General features: G+C 60.2%; 1 protein-coding gene across 1 annotated transcript; it reads left to right on the top strand.

The window, feature by feature from the left end:
• Positions 1-622: 622 nt before the first annotated feature.
• Positions 623-9,504, top strand: LOC133361456 (NHP2-like protein 1). Its single transcript, XM_061580372.1, has 3 exons — positions 623-637; positions 1,654-1,774; positions 9,168-9,504. Exons 1-3 carry the CDS (start codon positions 635-637, stop codon positions 9,428-9,430), a joined length of 387 nt encoding a protein of 128 aa, XP_061436356.1. The 5' UTR covers positions 623-634; the 3' UTR covers positions 9,431-9,504.
• The last annotated feature ends 1,503 nt before the right edge of the window (positions 9,505-11,007 follow it).

Here is an 11,007-nt window from a genome sequence, read left to right as displayed (position 1 = left end):
AAAGTGGGTGAGACTACTCGAAAGTGGGCGGGGCTAATCTGAAGTGGGCGGGGCTAATCGGAAATGGGCGGGGCTAATCAAAAGTGGGTGAGACTACTCGAAAGTGGGCGGGGCTAATCGGAAGTGGGCGGGGCTAATCGGAAGTGGGCGGGGCTAATCGGAAGTGGGCGGGGCTACGGAAATGGGCGGGGCTAATCAAAAGTGGGCGAGACTACTCGAAAGTGGGCGGGGCTAATCGGAAGTGGGCGGGGCTAATCAAAAGTGGGCGGGACTACTCGAAAGTGGGCGGGTACTCGAAAGTGGGCGGGGCTAATCGGAAGTGGGCGGGGCTAATCGGAAGTGGGCGGTGCTAATCGGAAGTGGGCGGGGCTAATCGGAAGTGGGCGGGGCTAACCGGAAGTGGACGGGGCTAATCGGAAGTGGGCGGGGCTAATCGGAAGTGGGCGGGGCGTCGCATCGGCAGAGAACTTCACTCCACGTGGTCGCTTCTCCTCCTCCGACTTCCCGCGCCCGCGAGGTTCCTCCGTGAAGCGAATCGCCGCCGAGAGGAACCGAGCGGCTCGTTTCGTTCTTCCCGCGCTCAGAGAGAGACACGAGCACAGCATCAGCCCACCCCCCGCCTGGAACTTTCGCGATGGTGAGGAACAGTCGGGGAGGGAGCAGCTGCGGCGGCGTGGTGCGGCCTAGTCGCGCAGGCTTCACGGCGCACGTGTGCGAGGAGAGTTTGGGGTTGTAAGCGATGAACACTTTTAGTCGGCGACACAAACTTTAAACAACTAACTGTGGAAGAGGCGACGTTTTTAGGGTAGTGGATTTTAATATCGCGTTAGCGAGAGGGGAGGATAATCTACGAAGAAAGGGGCCCTTGGCCCTGATTGTAGCCTGTTATATTTAAATGTTAAGGGACCAAACGCGTTGGTGGTTAATGTGTTGCGAGATATTTTTGTGCTATTGCTGCACAACCATTTAGTTTGTTTGGTGGTGATAGTGGTGCTGCATTTTAGCGGCGGTGCTGATGGTGAGCACTGCTTGTGGGAGACTCGTGGTGGTAGTTGATTGAAGGGGAGCGGTAGTGTAGCGGTTAGCGGCCAACACCGGTGACGATTAACTGAACCGGTCCTAGGTCGACTCGGCCTCAAATGAGTACTGGTGCGGTGTGTAAACATCGCCACCGGGGAGACAAAGGCGGTCGGGCGTGGCGCTGGCCACCCACCCCCTCGTGTACCTGTTCCCCCACCCACTTAGGGCGCCGGCGTGCGCGACCACCAAAGGTGGAGTGGCTTTCTCGCCATGTGGGAGGTGGTGGGAATGATATTCTTAGGTTTTTTCGCTAAAGTCACGTAGGTAAAACATCAAAATTAATAAAAATAAAATAAAGATCACGACGTTCGGAGGCAACACAAGTCTCCGTCATCAAGTGAGGCAATGAATCATTGCCTCACTTGATGCAGCTAATCTGGCTGTGACGGTCCCACCTGATGACGGAGACTTGTGTTGCCTCCGAAACGTCGTGATCTTTATTTTATTTGTATTAATTTTAATGTTTTACCTACGTGACTTTACCGAAAAAACCTAAGAATATGAATCATTGCAGTCACGAAAGCTTCAAATCTAGAAGTGGTGGGAATGAATTTATTTGTCTATATTTTGCAGAGTGAAGCGGAGGTGAACCCCAAGGCGTACCCGTTGGCGGACGCCACCCTCACCAAGACGATGCTGGACTTGGTGCAGCAGGCGTCCAACTACAAGCAGCTGCGCAAGGGAGCCAACGAGGGTGAGAGAGTGTGGGGGGGGCTTACATGAACGGAATGTGCTCCCTCGGTTGTTTGCGATCGTCGCTGTCCGCGAAGTCGCAAACCTGGAACTTCTACACGGCTGCATTGAGAGAGCGGTAGAGCGATGAGAGGCAGAGGGATGGGAGGTGAAGCGATGAGATGTAAGGGGATGATAGGCAGAGGGATGGGAGGCAGAGGGATGATAGGCAGAGGGATGATCAGGGATGAGGCAGAGGGATGGAGGCAGAGGGATGGGAGGCAGAGGGATGGGAGGCAGAGGGATGGGAGGCAGAGGGATGGGAGGCGAGGGATGGGAGGCGAGGGATGTGAGGCGGAGGGATGGGAGGCGGAGGGATGGGAGGCGAGGGATGGGAGGCAGAGGGATGGGAGGCAGAGATGGGAGGCAGAGGGATGAGGCAGAGGATGGGAGGCAGAGGGATGGGAGGCAGAGGGATGGGAGGCAGAGGGATGGGAGCAGGGATGGGAGGCAGAGGGATGGGAGGCAGAGGGATGGGAGGCAGAGGGATGGGAGGCAGAGGGATGGGATGCAGAGGGATGGGAGGCAGAGGGATGGGAGGCAGAGGGATGGGAGGCAGAGGGATGGGAGGCAGAGGGATGGGAGGCAGAGGGATGGGAGGCAGAGGGATGGGAGGCAGAGGGATGGGAGGCGAGCGATGGGAGGGATGATAGGCAGAGGTGGGAGGCAGAGGATAGGCAGAGGGATGGGAGGCAGAGGGATGGGAGGCAGAGGGATGGGAGGCAGAGGGATGAGGCAGAGGGATGGGAGCAGGGGATGATAGGCAGAGGGATGGGAGGCAGAGGGTGATAGCAGAGGGATGTGAGGGAGGGGATGGGAGGCAGAGGATGGAGGAGAGGATGGGATGCAGAGGGATGGGAGGCAGAGGGATGGGAGGAAGGGATGATAGACAGAGGGATGGGAGGCAGAGGGATGGGAGGCAGAGGGATGGAGGGAGAGGGATGGGAGCAGAGGGATGGGAGGCAGAGGGATGGGAGGGAGAGGGATGATAGACAGAGGGATGGGAGGCAGAGGGATGGGAGGCAGAGGGATGGGAGGCAGAGGGATGGGAGGCAGAGGGATGGGAGAGGAGGGATGGAGGCAGAGGGATGGGAGGCAGAGGGATGATAGACAGAGGGATGGAGGAGAGGGATGGCAGAGGGATGGGAGGCAGAGGGATGGGAGGCAGAGGGATGTGAGCGGAGGGATGGGAGGCAGAGGGATGGGAGGGAGAGGGATGGGAGGCAGAGGGATGTGAGGCAGAGGGATGGGAGGCGGAGGGATGGGAGGCAGAGGGATGGGAGGGAGAGGGATGGGAGGCAGAGGGATGTGAGGCGGAGGATGGGAGGCAGAGGGATGGGAGGCAGAAGATGGGAGGGAGAGGGATGGGAGGCGGAGGGATGGGAGGCGGAGGATGGGAGGCGGAGGGTGGGAGGCGGAGGGATGGGAGGCGGAGGGATGTGAGCGGAGGAATGGGAGGCGGAGGGATGGGAGGCGGAGGGATGGGAGGCGGAGGGATGGGAGCAGAGGGATGGGAGGCAGAGGGATGGGAGGCAGAGGGATGGGAGGCAGAGGGATGGGAGGCAGAGGGATGGGAGGCAGAGGGATGGGAGGCAGAGGGATGGGAGGCAGAGGGAGGGAGGCAGAGGGATGGGAGGCAGAGGAGGGAGGCAGAGGGATGGGAGGCAGAGGGATGGGAGGCAGAGGGATGGGAGGCAGAGGGATGGGAGGCAGGGATGGGAGGCAGAGGGATGGGAGGCAGAGGGATGGGAGGGAGAGGGATGGGAGGCGGAGAGGGAGGCGAGGGATGTGAGGCGGAGGGATGGAGGCGGAGGGATGGGAGGGAGAGGGATGGGAGGCGGAGGGATGTGAGGCGGAGGGATGGGAGGCAGAGGGATGGGAGGCAGAGATGGGAGGAGAGGGATGGAGGCGGAGGGATGGAGGCGGAGGGATGGGAGGCGGAGGGATGGGAGGCGGAGGGATGGGAGGCGGAGGGATGGGAGGCGGAGGGATGTGAGGCGGAGGGATGTGAGGCGGAGGGATGGGAGGCTGAGGGATGGGAGGCGGAGGGATGGGAGGCGGAGGGATGGGAGGCGGAGGGATGGGAGGCGGAGGGATGGGAGCGGAGGGATGGGAGGCGGAGGGATGGGAGGCGGAGGGATGGGAGGCGGAGGGATGTGAGGCGGAGGGATGATAGGCGGAGGGATGGGAGGCAGGGGGATGGGAGGCAGAGGGATGGGAGCAGAGGGATGGGAGGCAGAGGGATGGGAGGCAGAGGGATGGGAGGCAGAGGGATGGGAGGCGGAGGGATGGGAGGCAGAGGGATGGGAGGCAGAGGGATGGGAGGCAGAGGAGGGAGGCAGAGGGATGGGAGGCAGAGGGATGGAGGCAGAGGGATGGGAGGGAGAGGGATGGGAGGCAGAGGATGGGAGGCAGAGGGATGGGAGGCAGAGGGATGGGAGGCAGAGGGATGGGAGGCAGAGGGATGGGAGGCAGAGGGATGGGAGGCAGAGGGATGGGAGGCAGAGGGATGGGAGGCAGAGGGATGGGAGGCAGAGGATGGGAGGCAGAGGGATGGGAGGCAGAGGGATGGGAGGCAGAGGGATGGAGGCAGAGGGATGGGAGGCAGAGGGATGGGAGGCAGAGGGATGGAGGCAGAGGGATGGGAGGCAGAGGGATGGGAGGCAGAGGGATGGGAGCAGAGGGATGGGAGGCAGAGGGATGGAGGCAGAGGGATGGGAGGCAGAGGATGGGAGGCAGAGGGATGGGAGCAGAGGAGGCAGAGGGATGGGAGGCAGAGGGATGGGAGGCAGAGGGATGGGAGGCAGAGGGATGGGAGGCAGAGGGATCGGAGGCAGAGGGATGGGAGGCAGAGGGATGGGGAGGCAGAGGGATGGGAGGCAGAGGGATGGGAGGCAGAGGGATGGGAGGCAGAGGATGGGATCAGAGGGATGGGAGGCAGAGGGATGGGAGGCAGAGGGATGGGAGGCAGAGGGATGGGAGGCAGAGGGATGGGAGGGAGAGGGATGGGAGGCGAGGGATGGGGAGGCGGAGGATGGGAGGCGGAGGGATGGGAGGCGGAGGGATGGGAGGCGGAGGGATGGGAGGCGGAGGGATGGGAGGCGGAGGGATGGGAGGCGGAGGGATGGGAGGCAGAGGGATGGGAGGCAGAGGGATGGGAGGCAGAGGGATGGGAGGCAGAGGGATGGGAGGCAGAGGGATGGGAGGCAGAGGGATGGGAGGCAGAGGGATGGGAGGCAGAGGGATGTGAGGGAGAGGGATGTGAGGCGGAGGGATGATAGGCAGAGGGATGGGAGGCAGAGGGATGGGAGGCAGAGGGATGGGAGGCAGAGGGATGGGAGGCAGAGGGATGGGAGGGAGAGGGATGGGAGGCGGGGGATGGGAGGCGGAGGGATGTGAGGCGGAGGGATGTGAGGCAGAGGGATGGAGGGAGAGGGATGGGAGGCGGAGGGATGTGAGGCGAGGAGGGAGGCAGAGGGATGGGAGGCAGAGAGATGGGAGGGAGAGGGATGGGAGGGAGGGATGGGAGGCGGAGGGATGGGAGGCGGAGGGATGGGAGGCGAGGGTGGGAGGCGGAGGATGGGAGGCGAGGGATGTGAGGCGGAGGGATGTGAGGCGGAGGGATGTGAGGCGGAGGGATGTGAGGCGGAGGATGTGAGGCGGAGGGATGTGAGGCGGAGGGATGGGAGGCGGAGGGATGGGAGGCGGAGGGATGGGAGGCGGAGGGATGGGAGGCGGAGGGATGGGAGGCGGAGGGATGTGAGGGAGAGGGATGTGAGGCGGAGGGATGATAGGCGAGGGATGATAGGCGGAGGGATGGGAGGCAGAGGGATGGGAGGCAGAGGGATGGGAGGCAGAGGGATGGGAGGGAGAGGGATGGGAGGCAGAGGGATGGGAGGCAGAGGGATGGGAGGCAGAGGGATGGGAGGCAGAGGGATGGGAGGCAGAGGGGTGGGAGGCAGAGGGGTGGGGGGCAGAGGGGTGGGAGCAGAGGGGGTGGGAGGCAGAGGGATGGGAGGCAGAGGATGGGAGGCAGAGGGATGGGAGGCAGAGGGATGGAGCAGAGGGATGGGAGGCAGAGGGATGGAGGGCAGAGGGATGGGAGGCAGAGGGATGGGGCAGAGGGATGGGAGGCAGAGGGATGGGAGGCAGAGGGATGGGAGGCAGAGGGATGGGAGGCAGAGGATGGGAGGCAGAGGGATGGGAGGCAGAGGGATGGGACAGAGGGATGGGAGGCAGAGGGATGGGAGGCAGAGGGATGGAGGCAGAGGGATGGGAGGCAGAGGGATGGAGGCAGAGGGATGGGAGGCAGAGGGATGGGAGGCAGAGGGATGGGAGGCAGAGGGATGGGAGGCAGAGGGATGGGAGGCAGAGGGATGGGAGGCAGAGGGATGGGAGGCAGAGGGATGGGAGGCAGAGGGATGGGAGCAGAGGGATGGGAGGCAGAGGGATGGGAGGCAGAGGGATGGGAGCAGAGGGATGGGAGGCAGAGGGATGGGAGGCAGAGGGATGGGAGGCAGAGGGATGGGAGGCAGAGGGATGGGAGGCAGAGGGATGGGAGGCAGAGGGATGGGAGGCAGAGGGATGGGAGGCAGAGGGATGGAGGCAGAGGGATGGGAGGCAGAGGGATGGGAGGCAGAGGATGGGAGGCAGAGGGATGGGAGGCAGAGGGATGGGAGGCAGAGGGATGGGAGGCAGAGGGATGGGAGGCAGAGGGATGGGAGGCAGAGGGATGGGAGGCAGAGGGATGGGAGGCAGAGGGATGGGAGGCAGAGGGATGGGAGGCAGAGGATGGGAGGCAAGGGATGGGAGGCAGAGGGATGGGAGGCAGAGGGATGGGAGGCAGAGGGATGGGAGGCAGAGGATGGGAGGCAGAGGGGATGGTAGCAGAGGGATGGGAGGCAGAGGGATGGGAGCAGAGGGATGGGAGGCAGAGGGATGGGAGGCAGAGGGATGGGAGGCAGAGGGATGGGAGGCAGAGGGATGGGAGGCAGAGGGATGGGAGGCAGAGGGATGGGAGGCAGAGGGATGGGGAGGCAGAGGGATGGGAGGCAGAGGTGGAGGGGAGGCAGAGGGATGGGAGGCAGAGGGATGGGAGGCAGAGGGATGGGAGGCAGAGGGATGGGAGGCAGAGGGATGGGAGGCAGAGGGATGGGAGGCAGAGGGATGGGAGGCAGAGGGATGGAGGCAGAGGGATGGGAGGCAGAGGGATGGGAGGCAGAGGGATGGGAGGCAGAGGGATGGGAGGCAGAGGGATGGGAGGCAGAGGGATGGGAGGCGAGGGATGGGAGGCAGAGGGATGGAGGCAGAGGGATGGGAGGCAGAGGGATGGGAGGCAGAGGGATGGGAGCAGAGGGATGGGAGGCAGAGGGATGGGAGGCAGAGGATGGGAGGCAGAGGGATGGGAGGCAGAGGGATGGGAGGCAGAGGGATGGGAGGCAGAGGGATGGGAGGCAGAGGGATGGGAGGCAGAGGGATGGAGGCAGAGGATGGAGGCAGAGGGATGGGAGGCAGAGGGATGGGAGGCAGAGGGATGGGAGGCAGAGGGATGGGAGGCAGAGGGATGGGAGGCAGAGGGATGGGAGCAGAGGGATGGGGCAGAGGGATGGAGGCAGAGGGATGGGAGGCAGAGGGATGGGAGGCAGAGGGATGGGAGGCAGAGGGATGGGAGCAGAGGGATGGAGCAGAGGGAGGGAGGCAGAGGGTGGGAGGCAGAGGGATGGAGGCAGAGGGATGGAGGCAGAGGGATGGGAGGCAGAGGGAGGGAGGGCAGAGGGATGGGAGGCAGAGGGATGGGAGGCAGAGGGATGGGAGGCAGAGGGATGGGAGGCAGAGGGATGGGGCCGAGGGATGGGAGGCAGAGGGATGGGAGGCAGGGTGGGAGGCAGAGGGATGAGGAGCAGAGGGAGGGAGGCAGAGGGATGGGAGGAAGGGATGGAGGCAGAGGGATGGGAGGCAGAGGATGGGAGGCAGAGGGGATGGGAGGCAGAGGGATGGGAGGCAGAGGGATGGGAGGCAGAGGGATGGAGGCAGAGGGATGGGAGGCAGAGGGATGGGAGGCAGAGGGATGGGAGCAGAGGGATGGAGGCAGAGGGATGGGAGCAGAGGGATGGGAGGCAGAGGGATGGGAGGCAGAGGGATGGGAGGCAGAGGGATGGGAGGCAGAGGGATGATAGGGCGGAGGGATGGGAGGGAGAGGGATGAGAGGTAAGGGGGTGGGAGGTAAGGAGATGATTGCGCAGCAAAGTGATGCGCAGCCTTCTCGTAGTTAAGATAAGTTTATCCATAAATTATTTATTTTGTTTATTAAAAAATGTATTGTTAACATTTTTCAATTATTTAATAGCTTTTGTATTTATCCGCAAAATTTGATATGCACGAGAATCTCCGGAACGTATCCCTCGCGAGTAACAAAGGGATACTGTGTTTATGTATCCACTATATACACAAATGCATACACAATATCCATACCTGTCAACTCATACGGTCTACCCGTATTCTTGTACAGGGAAAATTTTATTTTCAGGTCCATACACCATACAGCCGTTTCAATACGGGCAAAAACATTTATTTGTTTGTGTTTCTCCCTTGTGATGGGACTTTGTAGAATAAACGTCGAGATTCACAAGGGGCGTGGGTGTGACCAGTAAGGTCTGAATTGGTCTGTAATAAGGCAGTGGGCACTGATAACGGGTTTGACGGGTATCAATAGATAAACGTACCTGCGGAGCGTGTCATGTTAGAACACGCGTGTTCTCGGTCAGCATGTTGAACAGCAGTGCGGTGGGGCTTGTGTGATGGGAGTTCGATCGCTCGCTACGGCCAATGTCGGTCACAGGTGAAATCTGAACTCCTCCTGGGGTCACATGCTCCCTCAATCTTTACCAAGCCACGCTTGACCAGCAGGGTGAAGTATGGTCCAAACGGGCCCCCCCCCCCCCGCGACTGGCGTGGCCTTTGATCCGAGGATGGATTTGACGGACCCGTAGCAAGAAAGTATTTTTTTTATTTTTTATGCGATGTGGCAAACCACCCTTGAACCCAAAACGCCGATGGGTGCAGGGCTTGTGAACCGTCATTCTAGAAATAATGAGAGCTTGCAGGGTGTGCCACTCGCTAGGTCATATAGTACATTATAATATGGCAATTACATAATCCGATTCGCACACCTCGAGAAATTGTCACAAATTGGACTCCCAATTCGATTCCACAAAACTGATTCCTCCCTCCCTTGCACCCTCACCTTCCCTACTGCCGTTCCTCCACCCTCTTCTACCCCTCTGCCCTCCTACCTCGCGTATCACCCTCTCTCTCTCACTTTCCTCCTCGCTCTGTCGCTCCCTCCTCCCGCGCAGCCACCAAGACTCTGAACCGCGGCACGTCCGAGTTCATCGTGATGGCGGCCGACGCGGAGCCACTGGAGATCATCCTGCACCTGCCGCTGCTGTGCGAGGACAAGAACGTGCCGTACGTGTTCGTGCGCTCCAAGCAGGCGCTGGGACGCGCCTGCGGCGTCTCGCGGCCCGTCGTCGCCTGCTCCGTCACCATCAAGGAGGGGTCGCAGCTCAAGCCGCAGATCCAGGCGGCGCAGCAGAGCATCGAGAGGCTGCTCGTGTGAGGCGGTCGCCGCGGCAGGAGAGGGCCCCCCCCCAGAGGTCGCAACCGGGTACCTGATACCCGTACCCTACCCGATAGCCGCTACCTGTACCCCGGGTACGGGTACCCGTTTGCGACCCTGGTGCGGCCGGGTATGGGTACGGGTAGGCCGTGAGTCACTGATGAGTAACTGTTTGTCACTCATTTCCCAACGTCTTGTCTCTTCTCACAATTCAAGTTCCTAGAATCAACCCACCCGCGCCTGCAACATGGCTTCATCCCAGAGGTCGCAATCAGGTACCCGATACCCGTACCCTACCCGTACCCGGCTGGGTACCCTCTGGGTACGGGTACCCGTTTGCGACCCTGGTGCGGCCGGGTACGGGTAAGGAATCAAAACCCGTTTGCGATCTCTGGCCCCCCCCCCCCTCCCCGCAGCGGTAGATAGCTCAAGCCTATCGCCGTGGGGAAAATTTATAGCAGCAGCTGAAAAGTCTAAATGCGTGATGTTAATTTTCTGAATGTGGAGGGAGGAAAACCGGGGGACCCGGAGAAAAATTCCACGCGGCCACGGGGAGAGAGAACATGCAAACTCCAAATACAGATGTCAGTGTTAAAATCGAACCGACTCCGTCCTGTATACAAGGCGAGGTAGTTAACATCTCTTAGCCACCGTGGCGCCCCTAACGGCTGGGGTCAGTGGTGCCCAGGTGGTGGGGGGGTAATTGGACAGGCCCCACCACCCAATAAAAATTTCACTATTTAAAGAAACCTCGTGATTTTGTCAAATTGCTGAAAGTTGCTGCATGCGTCACCTGTGTGGGTTCCACGCTCTTGTGTTGCTGGCCCCGTTTGTTTTTTTTGGCAGAGGTCTGCGACCGGTTCACGCTGGGACGGCGCAAAGCCAATCGGCCGTCGCTTGTTATATTTCCGTTGATGTAATGTCTCTCGTTCGTTCTGTGGGAGACTTTTGCGACGGTGGAGTGTGACGCACTGGGCCGCCTTAATTTGGCTTCGCCTTGGAAGCCAGCAGGTGAATGGGTGTGTGTAACAAGAGTAGAGGGTTATATTGCTTTTCCTTCAAATTTCTACTTATTGGTTTTGATCAATGATTTCATCGTAAGCCTTTGTAACGATGCGTTTTATTCATTGTAAGCTTTTGTAATAAAACTACTGGAAATACGCGCGGAGAAGAAAGACGCTGTCATTTTATTTTCATTTTGGTTCCCGAGTGACACTGTTTGCACAATGGACCTGCTCCCCCACACCTCGCCGCTTTGATTTTATCTCCTTAAGCCGCAGTTGAAAGGTAAGGGAGATAGTTTCCTAAACCTCCCCTGCATCTCCATCCAGCAGTAAGCAGGGAAACTTCTTCACAATTCTAGCAAATTGCCTGATGAAGCTGGTTGTTAATCCTCAGCAAAACGTCACAGTACAGGTAGTCCCCGAGTTACGATCTTACGATGGCGATAGCGACCAAAATTGCCATCAACCTAACATCGTTCAAGTATGCAGACGACTGACAGAATCTTGGTGAGTAGAGTACAATGATACGATACGTTCAAGGTATGTGAAAGTTTTTATAGCAGATAGGATTGT

This window comes from Lethenteron reissneri, unplaced genomic scaffold (assembly GCF_015708825.2).
Source record: "Lethenteron reissneri isolate LAM-NWPU_2019-01 unplaced genomic scaffold, ASM1570882v1 scaffold_108, whole genome shotgun sequence".
Taxonomy (NCBI): domain Eukaryota; kingdom Metazoa; phylum Chordata; class Hyperoartia; order Petromyzontiformes; family Petromyzontidae; genus Lethenteron; species Lethenteron reissneri.
The sequence above is the reverse complement of the archived record's forward strand: the minus strand, read 5'-3'. Positions and strand labels throughout refer to the sequence as shown.

Coding starts and splice junctions, on each gene's coding strand:
- LOC133361456 (XM_061580372.1), top strand. Junction 1,775..9,167: donor GCGCAAGGGAGCCAACGAGG/GTGAGAGAGTGT, acceptor CCTCCCGCGCAG/CCACCAAGACTCTGAACCGC.